The sequence below is a fragment of the Nerophis lumbriciformis genome, linkage group LG22 (assembly GCF_033978685.3).
Source record: "Nerophis lumbriciformis linkage group LG22, RoL_Nlum_v2.1, whole genome shotgun sequence".
NCBI lineage: Eukaryota > Metazoa > Chordata > Actinopteri > Syngnathiformes > Syngnathidae > Nerophis > Nerophis lumbriciformis.
The window spans coordinates 35772843-35794691 of record NC_084569.2 but is presented as its reverse complement, the minus strand read 5'-3'; the positions used below and the strand labels follow the sequence as shown (position 1 = coordinate 35794691).

The 21849-nt window shown below is 42.4% G+C and overlaps 1 protein-coding gene across 1 annotated transcript in view; it reads left to right on the top strand.

Moving 5' to 3' along the window:
- Positions 1 to 21510, top strand: part of abat (4-aminobutyrate aminotransferase) — a 97572-nt gene extending 76062 nt beyond the window's left edge. The window contains exons 9-16 of the mRNA XM_061973811.1: positions 1089 to 1151; positions 1238 to 1301; positions 1402 to 1550; positions 5411 to 5548; positions 6366 to 6533; positions 7350 to 7496; positions 9784 to 9895; positions 21083 to 21510. Of these exons, the coding sequence (XP_061829795.1) occupies positions 1089 to 1151; positions 1238 to 1301; positions 1402 to 1550; positions 5411 to 5548; positions 6366 to 6533; positions 7350 to 7496; positions 9784 to 9895; positions 21083 to 21204 (963 nt within the window). The 3' untranslated portion in view covers positions 21205 to 21510. The remainder of the gene's footprint in view (positions 1 to 1088; positions 1152 to 1237; positions 1302 to 1401; positions 1551 to 5410; positions 5549 to 6365; positions 6534 to 7349; positions 7497 to 9783; positions 9896 to 21082) is intronic.
- The last annotated feature ends 339 nt before the right edge of the window (positions 21511 to 21849 follow it).

The window sequence follows — 21849 nt, the reverse complement described above, 5'->3', positions numbered from 1 at the left end:
TCAACAACACCCAGAAACGCCGTCGGCTTCGCTGGGCCTGAGCTCATCTAAGATGGACTGATACAAAGTGGAAAAGTGTTCTGTGGTCTGACAAGTCCACATTTCAAATTGTTTTTGGAAACTGTGGACGTCGTGTCCTCCGGACCAAAGAGGAAAAGAACCATCCGGATTGTTATAGGCGCAAAGTTGAAAAGCCAGCATGTGTGATGGTATGGGGGTGTATTAGTGCCCAAGACATGGGTAACTTACACATCTGTGAAGGCGCCATTAATGCTGAAAGGTACATACAGGTTTTGGAGCAACATATGCTGCCATCCAAGCAACGTTTCCATGGACGCCCCTGCTTATTTCAGCAAGACAATGCCAAGCCACGTGTTACATCAACGTGGCTTCATAGTAAAAGAGTGCGGGTACTAGACTGGCCTGCCTGTAGTCCAGACCTGTCTCCCATTGAAAATGTGTGGCGCATTATGAAGCCTAAAATAGCACAACGGAGACCCCCGGACTGTTGAACAACTTAAGCTGTACATCAAGCAAGAATGGGAAAGAATTCCACCTGAGAAGCTTCAAAAATGTGTCTCCTCAGTTTCCAAACGTTTACTGAGTGTTGTTAAAAGGAAAGGCGATGTAGCACAGTGGTGATCATGCCCTTTCTCAACTACTTTGGCACGTGTTGCAGCCATGAAATTCTAAGTTTATGAGTTTGAACATAAAATATGTTGTCTTTGTAGTGCATTCAACTGAATATGGGTTGAAAAGGATTTGCAAATCATTGTATTCCGTTTATATTTACATCTAACACAATTTCCCAACTCATATGGAAACGGGGTTTGTATTTGAATCAGTGTGATGTCCTTTGCCCGGAAGTCATTGAATCATTTCAAGTCATTCACCCTCCACAGGCCAATAGTTGACGCCCCTGACTGACCCCACCACTTTTTTACACAATAATGACTATTTTCCTTCATGCAGACCAGTTGAATATTTTATAAATATATTTATTGAGGTTCTGCAGATGCAAAATCAAATTTAAATTGTGAATAAGATCTTTGCAGGTCAACTGTTAATGATAATGTTTTATTTCCTAGAATAAAGAGCGAGGCCACAACTATCCATCTGATGAGGACCTCAGCTCTTGCATGATCAACCAGGTGGAGAAAATTATTTCTAATTATTTTCTACCTGTCTGGATATATCGGTTTTAGTTTGGATCTCTTTTTTTTCCTTTTTATCCTAGGGTCCAGGATGTCCGGAGTTCAGTATTTTATCTTTTATGGGAGGCTTCCATGGCAGAACTATGGGTAAGCAAACCAATTTAACGTACACCCTAATCTGAAATCACGACGGTAGTACCATTATTGATTTGTTGTTAAATTGATGTGTTGATTTTTGACCACAAAGGTTGCTTGGCAACAACACACTCTAAAGCGATCCATAAGCTGGACGTGCCCTCGTTCGATTGGCCCATCGCACCGTTCCCCAGACTGCAGTACCCACTGGAAGAGTTCGCCAGGGAGAACGCGCAGGAAGAGGCTCGCTGTTTGGAAGAGGTAGGCTTAATAGTAGAGATGTCCGATAAATGCTTTAAAATGTGATATCGGATATTATCGGTATCGGTTTCAAAAAGTAACGGACGTAGGGAGAAGTACAGAGCGCCAATAAACCTTAAAGGCACTGCCTTTGCGTGCCGGCCCAGTCACATAATATCTACGGCTTTTCACACACACAAGTGAATGCCACGCATATTTGGTCAACAGCCATACAGGTCACACTGAGGGTGGCCGTATAAACAACTTTAACACTGTTACAAATATGCGCCACACTGTGAACCCACACCAACTGGCAAACACGATAGTCCAGGATATCACTCACCCACTACACCAATACATCACCTTACTACCATCAGGGCGCAGGTACAGAACCATAACAGGGAAAAACCTTATCCCTGAAGCTATAGCCGCCCTAAACAGCAGGCCCGGCCGACCTGTCTGACAAGCCTGTAAATGTGTTGGTCATGTATGATGTCTTTTTGTTATTTTTGTTCGTGATGTGTAATGTCTATTGTTTAAATGTACGGCAGTGAAAATGAATTTCCCCAACGGGGACCAATACATCTAAATCTATCTAAAACAAGAGTGACAAACACATTTCAGGAGAACATCCGCACCGTAACACAACATAAAAACACCAGAACAAATACCCAGAAGCCCTTGCAGCACAAACTCTTCCAGGACGCTACAATATACACCCCCCGCTACCCCCCACCTCAACCCCGCCCACCTCAACCTTCTCATGCTCTCTCAGGGAGAGCATGTCCCAAATTCCAAGCTGCTGTTTTGAGGCATGTTACTATGGTAATCTAATTAGTTACTATAGTAATCTAATTAGTAACTGTGGTCATCTAATTAGTTACTATGGTAATCTAATTAGTTGCTATGGTAATCTACGTCACAGCAGATCAGACGAGGCACCAAGCAGTGTGGGCAGGAAGCGTTTCCACAGACATGGAAGGAGATTTTCACAACAAAGTTCTAAAGTTTAGTGATATATCAGATTGTAGGTGGGTTTATTTTGTACCCTTCGCGTTCATATTTCACTGTTTGTTGCATTTTTGGTACGTTTCACTTGATTGTAAAATATGTCGATCGAAAGGGGGTGTGGCGTTCATATTTTGCCAATATTCAGTATTTTATCGTTCATAGAAAAATGTAAAATTCCAGTACGTTTTTTAAGGCAGTCTGTCATAACGTTTTAAGCATTCAATCAGACATTATTGTGAGGTTTTGTATTAGTGTTCCTAAAAATAGATATTCCGGCCCCCAGACACATTTTTTTCTCTAAATGTGGCCCCCGAGTCAAAATAATTGCCCAGGCCTGCCTTAAGGGCACTGCCTTTGCGTGCCGGCCCAGTCACATAATATCTACGGCTTTGCACACACACAAGTGAATGCAATGCAAACTTGATCAACAGCCATACAGGTCACACTGAGGGTGGCCGTATAAACAACTTTAACACTGTTACAAATATGCGCCACACTGTGAACCCACACCAAACAAGAATGACAAACACATTTCGGGAGAACATCCGCACCGTAACACAACATAAACACAACAGAACAAATACCCAGAACCCCTCGCAGCACAAACTCTTCCAGGACGCTACAATATACACCCCCCGCTACCCCCCCCCCAAACCCTGCCCACCTCAACCTCCTTATGCTCTCTCAGGGAGAGCATGTCCCAGATTCCAAGCTGCTGTTTTGAGGCATGTTAAAAAAAAAAGCACTTTGTGACTTCAATAATAAATATGGCAGTGCCATGTTGGCATTTTTTTCCATAACTTGAGTTGATTTATTTTGGAAAACCTTGTTACATTGTTTAATGCATCCAGCGGGGCATCACAACAAAATTAGGCATAATAATGTGTTAATTCCACGACTGTATATATCGGTATTGCTTGATATCGGTATCGGTAATTAAGAGTTGGACAATATTGGAATATCAGATATCGGCAGAAAAAACATTATCGCACATCTCTACTTAATAGTTGAATTAAAATAGCATGACGGTCAAATATTATACTATTTTTCAACAACTTCATTATGAGAGACAAGAACACACGTCTTTTTTTTTTTTTTTTTTTTTTTTTTTTTTTTACAATTTTAAAGATGCGGCTAATGGGAGTCACCTTTAAAGCCCTCTAAAACAACTTCAAAACCCTCCATCAACGTTTTGTATACACACTGCAAGTATATATATAATGTAGTAACATACACCTTCATAGCAATATGTAATATGTACAATATACACACTGCAAGTATATATATAATGTAGTAACAGACACCTTCATAACAATATGTAATATGTACAATATACACACTGCAAGTATATATATAATGTAGTAACAGACACCTTCATAACAATATGTAATATGTACAATATACACACTGCAAGTATATATATAATGTAGTAACAGACACTTTCATAACAATATGTAATATGTACAATATACACACTGCAAGTATATATATAATGTAGTAACAGACACCTTCATAACAATATGTAGTATGTACAATATACACACTGCAAGTATATATATAATGTAGTAACATACACATTCATAACAATGTGTAATATGTACAATATACACACTGCAAGTATATATATAATGTAGTAACATACACCTTCATAACAATATGTAATATGTACAATATACACACTGCAAGTATATATATAATGTAGTAACATACACCTTCATAACAATATGTAATATGTACAATATACACACTGCAAGTATATATATAATGTAACAGACACTTTCATAACAATATGTAATATGTACAATATACACACTGCAAGTATATATATAATGTAGTAACAGACACCTTCATAGCAATATGTAATATGTACAATATACACACTGCAAGTATATATATATAATGTAGTAACCGACACCTTCATAACAATATGTAATATGTACAATATACACACAGCAAGTATATATATAATGTAGTAACAGGCACCTTCATAACAATGTGTAATATTAAGTTAAAGTTAAAGTACCAATGATTGTCACACACACTAGGTGTGGCGAGATTACTCTCTGCATTTGACCCATCACCCTTGATCACCCCTGGGAGGTGAGGGGAGCAGTGAGCAGCAGCGGTGGCCACGCCCGGGAATAATTTATGGTGATTTAACCCCCAATTCCAACCCTTGATGCTGAGTGCCAAGCAGGGAGGTAATGGGTAATTTTTATAGTCCTTGATATAACTCGGCCGGGGTTTGAACTCACAACCTACCAATCTCAGGGCGGACACTCTAACCACTATTCAATATTTACCATATTTTGATCATTTTAATCAACTGACTTTGTACGTTTCCATAGCAGCGCACGTCCGACAATGTGTGTTCCTACTTCCGGATACAAAACGCTTGTGTGTGTTCTAATCATAGCAGACTTGGTAACCAACAATGAAGACGACTATTTTGAACCTGAATGAACAGAGGATGAACCGCTGCTTCTAGAAGCGAGCATAAAGAAGAGGGTGAAGCGTTGGAGCAGACGGAAGCCGATAGTTAGGTGAAAGTGACTCGAAGCTGCAAATGTGGAATTTGGAGACATGCTATTGTGACATAAATGGAGTGCCTACCCCAAAATAAACCATAAAAAATGTCCCTGGTTAGCTGGACCAATTTTGGTACACGTTCCTAGTTGTAGTCTCTCACATTGCTTCATAGACATTACTGTTATAATATAATGAAAAAACTACATTTTGTGTGACGGGGACCTTTGAGTATACATTAGATTTTGATTTTTTTCAAAATTGTTTTTTGTACTATTTTCATTTAATCACTTAATCTCTGCCTTAATGCCGGCATCAATCTAACATCTTGAATGTGTCTGCAGGTGGAGGATCTGATTGTGAAGTGGAGGCAGAAGGGAAAGCCTGTCGCTGGGATCGTGATTGAGCCCATCCAAGCGGAAGGAGGAGATAACCACGCCACCGCGGATTTCTTCAAGAGTCTCCGCAACATTGCACGCAAGGTAAACGGCTTTCGCGGTTTACAATTAGCGGGGATAAGAAAAGAAAAGTGTCCCCACTCTGATACTTTGTGCACATTAATGATGCTAAAAGTTTCAAATTTCTAGAAAGTCATTTATAAAGTGGGTATCCGGAGAAACCTTTTTCACTTTCGATTGGAGCCTTGGATATCGGCCAATACTGATATTGATCCAATACGATATCGGCACCAATCATACAGTATATACTTCATTATGTTGTAGTGTGGAATGCTAGAAAATATTTTATTAAAGGGGAACATTATCACCAGACCTATGTAAGCGTCAATATATACCTTGATGTTGCAGAAAAAAGACCATATATTTAACACATGTAACACAACATAAACACAACAGAACAAATACCCAGAAGCCCTTGCAGCACTAACTCTTCCGGGACGCTACAATATACACCCCCCGCTACCCCTTACCTCCCCAACCCCGCCCACCTCAACCCCCTAATGCTCTCTCAGGGAGAGCATGTCCCAAATTCCAAGCTGTTTTGAGGCATGCTAAAAAAAATAATGCACTTTGTGACTTCAATAATAAATATGGCAGTGCCATGTTGGCATTTTTTTTTCCATAACTTGAGTTGAAATTGTTCTCTTATTTTGAAAAACCTTGTTACATTGTTTAATGCATCCAGCGGGGCATCACAACAAAATTAGGCATAATAATGTGTTAATTCCACAGCTGTATATATCGGTATCTGTAATTAAGAGTTGGACAATATCGGAATATCGGATATCGGCAAAAAAGCCATTATCGGACATCTCTAGTTATTATGTTTGTCTCCACCCAGCATGGCTGTGCTTTCCATGTGGACGAAGTCCAAACCGGAGGAGGGAGCACAGGAAAGTTCTGGGCCCACGAGCACTGGGGTATGGACGACCCCGCTGACATCGTGTCCTTCAGCAAGAAGCTTCTGACCGGCGGCTACTACCACAAACTGGAGTTACAGGCCGATAAGGTTGGTCATTTTTACCATGTCCCGGAGTGGACGAGTTGCAGTCGTTCACTTACAGATGTTGTCAGTCCTGAATTTAAAAAGTGAATCTGATATTATTGTCCAAAACTGAATGGTGATATGGAGTATAACTTGTCAAAACGTTTGTCTATACCTGGGGTGTCCAAACTCTCTGACTGCATGTAAAGTAACGGTGTGTACATATTATATTCATATATTGGATGTGTCATAAATAATGAATATAATTGAATATCAAGAGTGTGTGAGAGGTGGACTCGTACCTTGTTTACTTCCGCAACAACCTCCTTAAAGTTTTGTAATCAATCAGAAATTTCAAGCACTTAAAATGTTGAGGGTGTTTTGCATTTTTCCCATCATGCTTTGTAATGGGTGTAATTTATATTTTTTATGGTGCAAGGACAATTTTTATAATGTCCAAAAAGTTCAGTGTCTTTTGATATTTTGTGTTGGTTGGATTTTTTTAATTTATTTTTTGCACCATGACTAGGGAAGGTTGTTTGTTTTGGGTCATATAAGTAAATGCTCTGCAACATTCTATTCAGAGCATAATTAAAGGTTATTAACCTGAATTACTCTCGTTGACTGCTAGATGTTGACAAAATAGCAGCACCACATTTATCAGACTACTAGAGCTTATTTTTCTTTATGCTGTTAACTAGCTGCACACGCTGGAAACGTGTTTACTTTGCAATGAAGTGAACACATTCTCAAAGAAATATAACCCGCAGAGGCACTTTCTGACGAAACATCCACATTTTCGATGTCCGAAATGATTGTCTGTTATTTTCCTGTTCTCAGCCCTACCGCATCTTCAACACATGGATGGGTGACCCATCAAAGAACTTGTTCCTGGCCGAGGTCCTCAACGTGATTCGCAGAGAAAACCTCCTGGAGGAAGTAACTCGTTCGGGAAAAGCTCTGCTAAATGGGCTGTATGAATTACAGGTAACAAGTTTGAATACATCTGTAGTATTCAGTTTTTTCCACAATATAGGTAAGTGTATTATTTGTGCACGTACTATACATTAGGTCATTGTTTAACTTCTAACAGGGGAGCTGCAGTTTTTTTGGAATCTTGCCTATTGTCAGGTTCAAACACTGATGACATCTATTAAACAAGACAAGAAGCAAAGAATCAAACAGAGACATAATTCAATTTGGCTCAATATTGAGGAGAGTCGCCTGGACATTGTACCCTTGAACAAACCCCGTTTCCATATGAGTTCGGGAAATTGTGTTGGATGTAAATATAAACGGAATACAATGATTTTCAAATCCTTTTCAACCCATATTCAGTTGAATGCACTACAAAGACAACATATTTGATGTTCAAACTCATCAACTTTATTTTTTTTTGCAAATAATAATTAACTTAGAATTTCATGGCTGCAACACGTGCCAAAGTAGTTGGGAAATGGCATGTTCACCACTGTGTTACATGGCCTTTCCTTTTAACAACACTCATTAAATGTTTGGGAACTGAGGAGACACATTTTTGAAGCTTCTCAGGTGGAATTCTTTCACATTCTTGCTTGATGTACAGCTTAAGTTGTTCAACAGTCCGGGGGTCTCCGTTGTGCTATTTTAGGCTTCATAATGCGCCACACATTTTCAATGGGAGACAGGTCTGGACTACAGGCAGGCCAGTCTAGTACCCGCACTCTTTTACTATGAAGCCACGTTGATGTAACACGTGGCTTGGCATTGTCTTGCTGAAATAAGCAGGGGCGTCCATGGTAACGTTGCTTGGATGGCAACATATGTTGCTCCAAAACCTGTATGTACCTTTCAGCATTAATGGCGCCTTCACAGATGTGTAAGTTACCCATGTCTTGGGCACTAATACACCCCCATACCATCACAGATGCTGGCTTTTACACTTTGCGCCTATAACAATCCGGATGGTTCTTTTCCTCTTTGGTCCGGAGGACACGACGTCCACAGTTTCCAAAAACAATTTGAAATGTTGACTCGTCAGACCACAGAACACTTTTCCACTTTGTATCAGTCCATCTTAGATGAGCTCAGGCCCAGCGAAGCTGACGCCGTTCCTGGGTGTTGTTGATAAACGGTTTTCGCCTTGCACAGGAGAGTTTTAACTTGCACTTACAGATGTAGCGACCAACTGTAGTTACTGACAGTGGGTTTCTGAAGTGTTCCTGAGCCCATGTGGTGATATCCTTTACACACTGATGTCGCTTGTTGATGCAGTACAGCCTGAGGGATCGAAGGTCACGGGCTTAGCCGCTTACGTGCAGTGATTTCTCCAGATTCTCTGAACCCTTTGATGATATTACGGACCGTAGATGGTGAAATCCCTAAATTCCTTGCAATAGCTGGTTGAGAAAGGTTTTTCTTAAACTGTTCAACAATTTGCTCACGCATTTGTTGACAAAGTGGTGCCCCTCGCCCCATCCTTGTTTGTGAATGACTGAGCATTTCATGGAATCTACTTTTACACCCAATCATGGCACCCACCTGTTCCCAATTTGCCGGTTCACCTGTGGGATGTACCAAATAAGTGTTTGATGAGCATTCCTCAACTTTATCAGTATTTATTGCCACCTTTCCCAACTTCTTTGTCACGTGTTGCTGGCATCAAATTCTAAAGTTAATGATTATTTACAAAAAAAAGAAAGTTTATCAGTTTGAACATCAAATATGTTGTCTTTGTAGCATATTCAACTGAATATGGGTTGAAAATGAGCATTATTACACTACAAATGGATCAATACAAATACCAATAGAAATATCACTATTGATAATGAACAATACCAATAATTTACCTTTATTATCAACAATACAGTTGTTCAAATGCAACAGTACATATACGTAATGATAACTTGAGATACGAAAGAATGCAGAAAAATGGAGGGGAAGAAAGAGAAGCAACCTATATTAACCTTGTAGATTGTTATAGTAACAATAGGTTAAGCTTTGTCAGTGTGCCATGTGTTACCCAGTTTACCCTAGGGCAACAACGTTGGCTCCACTGTAAGCGAACTTTTATTTACCTTTATTTCCGAGTTAGTGCTTTATGCGTTTCAAAAAAATGCATCCGTCATGTCTTTCATAATGATTGTGAATGATAGGCAAAAAAAAAAAAAAAAGTGCAGTTCCCCTTTAAAGCTGCACTAGCATTCCAATCTGCCCATTTTTACAGTTGAGTTGAGAAAATAGGCCATTAGCTCTTGCTCGCTGAGAAGATGACCCAGATGCCTTTGCTCCTCAGGCTCAGTACCCCGGCCTTGTGAGCCGAGCCCGAGGCCAAGGAACCTTCTGTGCCGTTGATATCCGTGATGATGCAACACGCAACAACATCCTTATGAAGGCACGGAACAGAGGTATGTAACGCACGACTCCTCGTTCATCCATCTCTTCTTTTAAAGTAGTGCTCTGAAACGATTCATGTTTGAAAAATCCGATAAATCACGCTCTTGAAGTTAGAATAATCCTGATTATTTTTATTGACATTATATTGATGTATATTATTATTTTTTTAAATGTCCAAGCGCCATGAAAATGCAAAATGACACCCATGTAGCAGTCAACGAGAGTAATTCAGCTTAATAACCTTTAATTATGCTCTGAATAGAAGGTTCCAGAGCATTAACTTATATGACCCAATGCAAACAACCTTCCCTAGTCATGGAGGAACAACAACAAAAAATCCAACCAACACAAAATGTCAAAAGACACAGAACTTTTTGGACATTATAAAAATTGCCCATGCACCATAAAAAAATACAAATTACACCCATTACAATGCATGATGGGAAAAAAATGCAAAACACTCTTCACACTTATCCATGTTGGACACATTTTAGCTGCTTGATATTTCTGATTGATTACAAAACTTTAAGGAGATCGTCACGGAAGTAAACAAGGTAGGAGTCCAACTTTCACATACTCTTAATATCCAGTAATTAATAATTAATTATTAATGATATATCCATTATATTAATATACTATGTACACATACATATTTATAGGCTATAAAAGTAAAGTTAAAGTACCAATGATAGTCACACACACGCTGCACTGCAAAAAGTCAGTGTTCAAAAACAAGGGAAAAAAAATACAAAAGTTAGGGGCATTTTACTTGAACTAAGCAAAATTATTAATGTATTATTATTTCTTGTTTGTTTATTTAATTGATGTATTTGTAGATACTACTTTGTTTTCTTTCTTTTTTTGGGGATATAAACAAAAAATATTTTGATATTTAGGGCAGACAACAGATATATGATGTATGTGGATATGATGTAATGGATAGGAATGTCTGATGCTGGATGTCAATACAAATAAAATGAAAAATAAAAGAACTAAGCAAAATTATCTGCCAATAGAACAAGAAAATTTGGCTTGTCAAGACTTTCCAAAACAAGTAAAAATTAGCTAACTTCAATGAACCCAAAAATACCTTAAAATAAGTATATTCTCACTAATAACAAGTGCACTTTTCTTGGTAGAAAAAACAAATATGAGACCTTTTTTGTCAATATGTTGAAAAATATTCTTAAATTAATTAGCGCTCAGCATTACATTTCTTGCATTTTCCCATCTTTCAGTCAATTAGTATATATATATATATATATATATATATATATTAGTAAATATATATATATATATATATATATATATATATATATTTACAGCCCGGCCCCTGACCAAATTTTTTTTAATTGTAATTTTGAAAAATGTATCTGAATGTGCATGAACTATTTCTGTTCAATAATAATAATAATAATAATAGATTTTATTTGTAAAAAAGCACTTTATATTGAGTAAACAACCTCAAAGTGCTACAGTGTATTAAATTTTTTTTAAATATAATAAAAAATAAATAAAAACAAAAACTAGAACAGCCAAATAGCTAAAACTAGTATGCATGTATCTAGAAAAAATAAATAAATAAAAATTTGTTTGAAATGTCACATGTTAAATGTTTAAATATTAACTGTCAGTTTACTGTACTGTGCCAACTTTACTACTTTATGAGTACGTATTTTCTATTGTTTCATTGAAAATAAAACAGCAAAGTCCATTTGGCTGTCATCTGTTTTAATTATGAGACACAATTGTGTCAAAGTCATGATTTTTTTTTTTCATGCTTGAAATAAGAAATGATTACTTTAAAAAAGTAGTTTTATACTTGTGAGTGTTGATGACACAGCTTTGCAACACTTGATATTCTAGTTTCAAGCATGTTTTACTCAATATAGGTCATCAAATCTCAGCAACAAGCTGTAATATCTTACTGAGATCATTTAGGACCAAAACACTTAAAACAAGTAAAACACTCTAACATAAAATCTTATGTATGGCCGCGCAAGTCCCGGGATGACCAAAATGTCCATAACACACCCAGCCAAGTCCCACGGGGAAGGGAGATAAAAGTTGGAAAAGTTGGCAAAAGTCTCAAAAATGTTCAAAATACCTACCCAGGTTCCAGTCCCACAAGTCCTGGGGTGCCCAAAATGTCAAACGCACCCAGCAAAGTCCCACGGGAAGGCGGGGAGAAAAGTGAGAAAAGTCGGTAAAATGTTCAAAAATCACACCCGGGTTCGAGCATGTAGGACTGGAACCTGGGTAGGTATTTTGAACATTTTTGGGGACTTTTGCCGACTTTTCCAACTTTTATCCCCCCTCCCCGTGGGACTCGGCTGGGTGTGTTATGGACATTTTGGGCATCCCGGGACTTGCGCGGCCGGCGGCGGGGACTTGTGGGACTGGAACCTGGGTAGGTACTTTGAACATTTTTGGGGACTTTTGCCGACTTTTCTCACTTTTCTCCCCCACTTCCCGTGGGACTTTGCTGGGTGTTAGTTTTGGACTTTTTTTTATTTATTTTTTTATTAAATCAACAGAAAAAACACACGATACACTTTCAACTAGTGCATCAACCCCAAAAAAAAAACCCTCCCTCCCCCATTCACACTCATACACACCCACTCACACAAAAGGGGTTGTTTCTTTCTGCTATCAATATTCTGGTTCCCACAACATGGACAACACTTCTGCAAGGGACACAGTCCCTGAAGCACACTTGATTGTATGTGCTGCTGGTCCACTAACATTTTCATTTAATTACTATTTTTTTTTCTTTTTATGTAATTATTTTTATATTGTTTTACTTACTTTTTTATCCAAGAAAATATTTATTTATCTTATCTAAAAAAAAAATAAAATAAAAAAAAAGGACCTTATCTTCACCAGACCAGGTTGTAAATGAAATTAGATTTGTTTAAAGGGTTTTTAAAACCAGGTCCAGTCCAGATAATGTCCAAGTCGGGTTCAGCAACACACACCTTCATTCATGTACACAAAAAAAAAAAAAAAAAAAAAAAAAGAAATTTGGACATTTTTTGCATCCCGGGACTTATGCGGCCGGCGGCGGGACTCGTGGGACTGGAACCCGGGGAGGTATTTTGGACAAAATTGGGACTTTTCACCATTTTGGCCACCTTTTCCCCCTCTTCTTCCCCGCCTTCCTGTGCACCATTGCTGGGTGTGATTTGGACAAAAATAGTTTCAAGCATGTTTTACTCAATACAGGTCATCAAATCTCAGCAACAAGCTGTAATATCTTACTGAGATCATTTAGGACCAAAACACTTAAAACAAGTAAAACACTCTAACATAAAATCTTATGTATGGCCGCGCAAGTCCCGGGATGCCCCAAATGTCAATAACACACCCAGCCGAGTCCCACGCGGAGGGGGGGGATAAAAGTTGGAAAAGTCGGCAAAAGTCCCATAAATGTTCAAAATACCTACCCAGGTTCCAGTCCCACAAGTCCTACCGCCGGCCAGGATGCCCAAAATGTCCAAAACGCGCCCAGCAAAGTCCCACGGGAAGGCGGGGAGAAAAGTCGGTAAAATGTTCAAAAATCACACATTTTTGGGGATTTTTGCCGACTTTTCCAACTTTTATCCCCCCTCCCCGGGGGACTCGGCTGGGTGTGTTATGGACATTTTGGGCATCCCGGGACTTGCGTGTCTGGTGGCGGGGACTTGTGGGACTGGAAACTGGGTAGGTATTTTGGACAAAATTGGGACTTTTTACCATTTTGGCCGCCTTTTCCCCCTCTTCTTGCCCGCCTTCCTGTGCACCATTGCTTGGTGTGATTTGGACAAAAATAGTTTCAAGCATGTTTTACTCAATATAGGTCATCAAATCTCAGCAACAAGCTGTAATATCTTACTGAGATCATTTAGGACCAAAACACTTAAAACAAGTAAAACACTCTAACATAAAATCTCATGTATGGCCGCGCAAGTACACCAAAATGTCCATAACACACCCAGCCAAGTCCCACGCGGAGGGGTGGATAAAAGTTGGAAAAGTCGGCAAAAGTCCCATAAATGTTCTAAATACCTACCCAGGTTCCAGTCCCACAAGTCCCGCAGCCAGCCAGGATGCCCAAAATGTCCAAAATGCGCCCAGCAAAGTCCCACGGGAAGGCGGGGAGAAAAGTGAGAAAAGTCGGTAAAATGTTCAAAAATCACACCCGGGTTCGAGTGTCACAAGTCTTAAGACTTGTGACACTCCATGTGGGTCTGGAACCTGGGTAGGTATTTTGAACATTTTTGGGGACTGTTGCCGACTTTTCCAACTTTTATCCCCCCTCCCCGTGGGACTCGGCTGGGTGTGTTATGGACATTTTGGGCATCCCGGGACTTGCGCGGCCATACATAAGATTTCATGTTGGAGTGTTTTACTTGTTTTAAGTGTTTTGGTCCTAAATGATCTCAGTAAGATATTACAGCTTGTTGCTGAGATTTGATGACCTATATTGAGTAAAACATGCTTGAAACTAGTTTTGTCCAAATGTCCAATTACACCCAGCAATGGTGCACAGGAAGGCGGGGAAGAGGAGGGGGAAAAGGCAGCCAAAATGGTGAAAAGTCCCAATTTTGTCCAAAATACCTCCCCGGGTTCCAGTCCCACGAGTCCCGCCGCCGGCTGCACAAGTCCTGGGATGCAAAAATTTTTCAAAACTAACACCCAGCAAAGTCCCACGGGGAGAAAAGTGAGAAAAGTCTGCAAAAGTCCCCAAAAATGTTCAAAATACCTACCCAGGTTCCAGTCCCACAAGTCCCCGCCGCTGGCCGCGCCTGCCCAAAATGTCCATAACACACCCAGCCGAGTCCCACGGGGAGGGGGGATAAAAGTTGGAAAAGTCGGCAAAAGTCCCCAAAAATGTTCAAAATACCTACCCAGGTTCCAGTCCTACATGCTCGAACCCGGGTGTGATTTTTGAACATTTTACCGACTTTTCTCCCCGCCTTCCCGTGGGACTTTGCTGGGCGCGTTTTGGACATTTTGGGCATCCTGGCCGGCGGCGGGACTTGTGGGACTGGAACCTGGGTAGGTATTTTGAACATTTTTGGGGACTTTTGTCGACTTTTCCAACGTTTATCCCCCCTCCCCGTGGCTCGGCTGGGTGTGTTATGGACATTTTGGGCATCCCGGGACTTGCGCGGCCATCCCAAAAATGTTCAAAATACCTACCCAGGTTCCAGTCCCACGAGTCCCGCCGCCGGCCGGGATGCCCAAAATGTCCAAAACGCGCCCAGCAAAGTCCCACGGGAAGGCGGGGAGAAAAGTGAGAAAAGTCGGTAGAATGTTCAAAAATCACACCCGGGTTCGAGCATGTAGGACTGGAACCTGGGTAGGTATTTTGAACATTTTTGGGGACTTTTGCCGACTTTTCTCACTTTTCTCCCCCACTTCCCGTGGGACTTTGCTGGGTACGTTTTTGGACATTTTTTGCAACCCGGGACTTGTGCGGTTGGCGGCGGGACTCGTGGGACTGGAACCCGGGGAGGTATTTTGGACAAAATTGGGACTTTTCACCATTTTGGCCGCCTTTTCCCCCTCTTCTTCCCCGCCTTCCTGTGCACCATTGCTGGGTGTGTTTTGGACATTTGGACAAAAAATAGTTTCAAGCATGTTTTACTCAATATAGGTCATCAAATCTCAGCAACAAGCTGTAATATCTTACTGAGATCATTTAGGACCAAAACACTTAAAACAAGTAAAACACTCTAACATAAAATCTCATGTATGGCCGCGCAAGTACACCAAAATGTCCATAACACACCCAGCCAAGTCCCACGCGGAGGGGTGGATAAAAGTTGGAAAAGTCGGCAAAAGTCCCATAAATGTTCAAAATACCTACCCAGGTTCCAGTCCCACAAATCCTGGGGTGCCCAAAATGTCAAACGCGCCAAGCAAAGTCCCACGGGAAGGCGGGCAGAAAAGTGAGAAAAGTCGGTAAAATGTTAAAAAATCACACCCGGGTTCAAGCATGTAGGACTGGAACCTGGGTAGGTATTTTGAACATTTTTGGGGACTTTTGTCGACTTTTCCAACGTTTATCCCCTCTCCCCGTGGGACTCGGCTGGGTGTGTTATTGACATTTTGGGCATCCCAGGACTTGCGCGGCTGGCGGCGGGGACTTGTGGGACTGGAACCTGGGTAGGTACTTTGAACATTTTTGGGGACTTTTGCCGACTTTTCTCACTTTTCTCCCCGTGGGACTTTGCTGGGTGTTAGTTTTGAAAAAATTTTGCATCCAGGGACTTGTGCAGCCGGGGGCGGGACTCGTGGGACTGGAACCCGGGGAGGTATTTTGGACAAAATTGGGACTTTTCACCATTTTGGCCGCCTTTTCCCCCTCTTCTTCCCCGCCTTCCTGTGCACCATTGCTGGGTGTGTTTTGGACATTTGGACAAAAATAGTTTCAAGCATGTTTTACTCAATATAGGTCATCAAATCTCAGCAACAAGCTGTAATATCTTTCTGAGATCATTTAGGACCAAAACACTTAAAACAAGTAAAACACTCTAACATAAAATCTCATGTATGGCCGCGCAAGTACACCAAAATGTCCATAACACACCCAGCCAAGTCCCACGCGGAGGGGTGGATAAAAGTTGGAAAAGTCGGCAAAAGTCCCATAAATGTTCAAAATACCTACCCAGGTTCCAGTCCCACAAGTCCATCCGCCGGCCATGATGCCCAAAATGTCCAAAATGCGCCCAGCAAAGTCCCACGGGAAGGTGAGGAGAAAAGTGAGAAAAGTCGGTAAAATGTTCAAAAATCACACCCGGGTTCGAGCATGTAGGACTGGAACCTGGGTAGGTATTTTGAACATTTTTGGGGACTTTTGCCGACTTTTCCAACTTTTATCCCCCTTCCCCGTGGGACTCGGCTTGGTGTGTTATGGACATTTTGGGCATCCCGGGACTTGTACGGCGGCGGGGACTTGTGGGACTGGAACCTGGGTAGGTACTTTGAACATTTTTGGGGACTTTTGCCGACTTTTCTCACTTTTCTCCCCCACTTCCCGTGGGACTTTGCTGGATGCCTTTTGAACATTTTTTGCACGGCCGTCGGCGGGACTCGTGGGACTGGAACCCCGGGGAGGTATTTTGGACAAAATTGGGACTTTTCACCATTTTGGCCGCCTTTTCCCCCTCTTCTTGCCCGCCTTCCTGTGCACCATTGCTGGGTGTGTTTTGGACATTTGGACAAAAACTAGTTTCAAGCATGTTTTACTCAATATAGGTCATCAAATCTCAGCAACAAGCTGTAATATCTTACTGAGATCATTTAGGACCAAAACACTTAAAACAAGTAAAACACTCTAACATAAAATCTCATGTATGGCCGCGCAAGTACACCAAAATGTCCATAACACACCCAGCCAAGTCCCACGCGGAGGGGTGGATAAAAGTTGGAAAAAGGCGGCAAAAGTCCCATAAATGTTCAAAATACCTACCCAGGTTCCAGTCCCACAAGTCCCACCGCCGGCCAGGATGCCCAAAATGTCCAAAATGCGCTCAGCAAAGTCCCACGGGAAGGCGGGGAGAAAAGTGAGAAAAGTCGGTAAAATGTTCAAAAATCACACCCGGGTTCGAGCATGTAGGACTGGAACCTGGGTAGGTATTTTGAACATTTTTGGGGACTTTTGTCGACTTTTCCAACGTTTATCCCCCCTCCCCGTGGGACTCGGCTGGGTGTGTTATGGACATTTTGGGCATCCCGGGACTTGCGCGGCCAGCGGCGGGGACTTGTGGGACTGGAACCTGGGTAGGTACTTTGAACATTTTTGGGGACTTTTGCCGACTTTTCTCACTTTTCTCCCCCACTTCCCGTGGGACTTTGCTGGATGCCTTTTGAAAAATTTTTGCACGGCCGTCGGCGGGACTCGTGGGACTGGAACCCCGGGGAGGTATTTTGGACAAAATTGGGACTTTTCACCATTTTGGCCGCCTTTTCCCCCTCTTCTTCCCCGCCTTCCTGTGCACCATTCCTGGGTGTGATTTGGACAAAAATAGTTTCAAGCATGTTTTACTCAATATAGGTCATCAAATCTCAGCAACAAGCTGTAATATCTTACTGAGATCATTTAGGACCAAAACACTTAAAACAAGTAAAACACTCTAACATGAAATCTTATGTATGGCCGCGCAAATCCCGGGATGCCCAAAATGTCCATAACACACCCAGCCGAGTCCCACGCGGAGGGGGGGGATAAAAGTTGGAAAAGTCGGCAAAAGTCCCATAAATGTTCAAAATACCTACCCAGGTTCCAGTCCCACAAGTCCTGGGATGCCCAAAATGTCCAAAACGTGCCCAGCAAAGTCCCACGGGAAGGCGGGGAGAAAAGTGAGAAAAGTCGGTAAAATGTTCAAAAATCACACATTTTTGGGGACTTTTGACGACTTTTCCAACTTTTATCCCCCCTCCCCGGGGGACTCGGCTGGGTGTGTTATGGACATTTTGGGCATCCCGGGACTTGCGTGGCTGGCGGCGGGGACTTGTGGGACTGGAAACTGGGTAGGTATTTTGGACAAAATTGGGACTTTTTACCATTTTGGCCGCCTTTTCCCCCTCTTCTTGCCCGCCTTCCTGTGCACCATTGCTGGGTGTGTTTTGGACATTTGGACAAAAATAGTTTCAAGCATGTTTTACTCAATATAGGTCATCAAATCTCAGCAACAAGCTGTAATATCTTACTGAGATCATTTAGGACCAAAACACTTAAAACAAGTAAAACACTCTAACATAAAATCTCATGTATGGCCGCGCAAGTACACCAAAATGTCCATAACACACCCAGCCAAGTCCCACGCGGAGGGGTGGATAAAAGTTGGAAAAGTCGGCAAAAGTCCCATAAATGTTCAAAATACCTACCCAGGTTCCAGTCCCACAAGTCCCGCCGCCGGCCAGGATGCCCAAAATGTCCAAAACGCGCCCTGCAAAGTCCCACGGGAAGGTGAGGAGAAAAGTGAGAAAAGTCGGTAAAATGTTCAAAAATCACACCCAGGTATTTTGAACATTTTTGGGGACTTTTGCCGATTTTTCCAACTTTCATCCCCCCTCCCCGTGGGACTCGGCTGGGTGTGTTATGGACATTTTGGGCATCCCGGGACTTGCGCGGCCGGAAGCGGGGACTTGTGGGACTGGAACCTGGGTAGGTACTTTGAACATTTTTGGGGACTTTTGCCGACTTTTCTCACTTTTCTCCCCGTGGGACTTTGCTGGGTGTTAGTTTTGAACATTTTTTGCAACCCGGGACTTGTGCGGCTGGGGGCGGGACTCGTGGGACTGGAACCCGGGGAGGTATTTTGGACAAAATTGGGACTTTTCACAATTTTGGCCGCCTTTTCCCCCTCTTCTTCCCCGCCTTCATGTGCACCATTGCTGGATGTGTTTTGGACATTTGGACAAAAATAGTTTCAAGCATGTTTTACTCAATATAGGTCATCAAATCTCAGCAACAAGCTGTAATATCTTACTGAGATCATTTAGGACCAAAACACTTAAAACAAGTAAAACACTCTAACATGAAATCTTATGTATGGCCGCGCAAGTCCCGGGATGCCCAAAATGTCCATAACACACCCAGCCGAGTCCCACGGGGAAGGGGGATAAAAGTTTGAAAAGTCGGCAAAAGTCCCAAATATGTTCAAAATACCTACCCAGGTTCCAGTCCCACAAGTCCCGCCGCCGGCCAGGATGCCCAAAATGTCCAAAACGCGCCCAGCAAAGTCCCACGGGAAGGTGAGGAGAAAAGTGAGAAAAGTCGGTAAAATGTTCAAAAATCACTCCCGGGTTCGAGTGTCACAAGTCTTAAGACTTGTGGCACTCCATGTGGGACTGGAACCTGGGTAGGTATTTTGAACATTTTTGGGACTTTTGCCGACTTTTCCAACTTTTATCCCCCCTCCCCGTGGGACTCGGCTGGGTGTGTTATGGACATTTTAGGCATCCCGGGACTTGCGCGGCCGGCGGTGGGACTTGTGGGACTGGAACCTGGGTAGGTACTTTGAACATTTTTGGGGACTTTTCTCACTTTTCTCCCCCACTTCCCATGGGACATTGTTGGGTGTTAGTTTTGGACATTTTTTGTTGTTGTTTTTATTAAATCAACAGAAAAAACACACAAAATGTCCATTACACACCCAGCCGAGTCCCACGAGGAGGGGGGATAAAAGTTGGAAAAGTCGGCAAAAGTCCCCAAAATTTTCAAAATACCTACCCAGGTTCCAGTCCCACAAGTCCCGCCGCCGGCCGCGCAAGTCCCGGGATGCCTAAAATGTCCATAACACACCCAGCCGAGTCCCACGGGGAGGGCGGATAAAAGTTGGAAAAGTCGGCAAAAGTCCCCAAAATGTTCAAAATACCTACCCAGGTTCCAGTGCCACAAGTCCCGCCGCCGGCCAGGATGCCCCAAATGTCCAAAACGCGCTCAGCAAAGTCTCACGGGAAGGCGGGGAGAAAAGTGAGAAAAGTCGGTAAAATGTTCAAAAATCACACCCGGGTTCGAGCATGTAGGACTGGAACCTGGGTAGGTATTTTGAACAATTTTGGGGACTTTTGCCGACTTTTCCAACTTTTATCCCCCCTCCCCGTGGGACTCGGCTGGGTGTGTTATGGACATTTTGGGCATCCCGGGACTTGCGCGGCCGGCGGCGGGGACTTGTGGGACTGGAACCTGGGTAGGTATTTTGAACATTTTTGGGGACTTTTGCCGACTTTTCTCACTTTTCTCCCCGTGGGACTTTGCTGGGTGTTAGTTTTGAACATTTTTTGCAACCCGGGACTTGTGCAGCCAGCGGCGGGACTCGTGGGACTGGAACCCCGGGGAGGTATTTTGGACAAAATTGGGACTTTTCACCATTTTGGCCGCCTTTTCCCCCTCTTCTTCCCCGCCTTCCTGTGCACCATTGCTGGGTATGTTTTGGACCTTTGGACAAAAAATAGTTTCAAGCATCTTTTACTCAATATAGGTCATCAAATCTCAGCAACAAGCTGTAATATCTTACTGAGATCATTTAGGACCAAAACACTTAAAACAAGTAAAACACTCTAACATAAAATCTGCTTATCAGACAGAAAATAAGCAAATATCAGCCTTATTTGAGATATTTCATCTTACTTAGATTAGGTTTCTGCAGTGTGACATGGCTTAAAAATATGGAGATGTTAATAAAAGGCCCTACTTCCATCAGGTATCCTCCTGGGTGGGTGTGGCGATATGGCCATCCGTTTCCGTCCGGCGCTGGTCTTCAAGGAGTACCACGTGCACATGTTCCTCAACCTCTTCAACGAGGTGTTGGCCCATTTCAAATGAAAGCCGGCTGGGGGGGGGGGGGGGGACGTAGGTTCCATGACACCACACCAGGACACGGGGAGGGAACTCTCCTCACCGTCCACGCAGGATAAAGCACAAAAACCCACCATTTTAAAAGGAAATCAGAAGGTCAGTTGAGTCTCGTCCAGGACAACGATAACAAAGTCTGCGTACGTGTGACGTGGTGAATATGTAATCCCTCCATTCAGTCGACATTAATCCAAAATGTGTGGACACCTTGTTCATCCTAGTCTGCTCATACTTCCTACACCGTGCCATCACTACCTCCCAGTGGATGTGTCACACAATCTCGCTTGTTTGGTGCGACCCAATGACAAAAAAAATGGCACTTAGGGACTAACCCATCCTAATTTACCGTGAATGTCGGTTTAAAGACGCGGACATGTTACCTTTTGGTCGAGGATTGAGTGTTGGTGATGAGTTCCAAGGCAGCCTGCATGTCGGTTGTCCATTTGAAATGTCCTCCTCGTTCTTCTGCCTGTCGCCTTGGACCGACTTTGTAGCCCAGACCGACCGACGCTCTTCTTGGATTGACCATGAAAATGTCACAGCGTATTTAGTGCCTGCATGATGCTTGTATGCGCTCTTTTATTTGCTCTTTTCTATCGCAGCCCTGCTTCATAG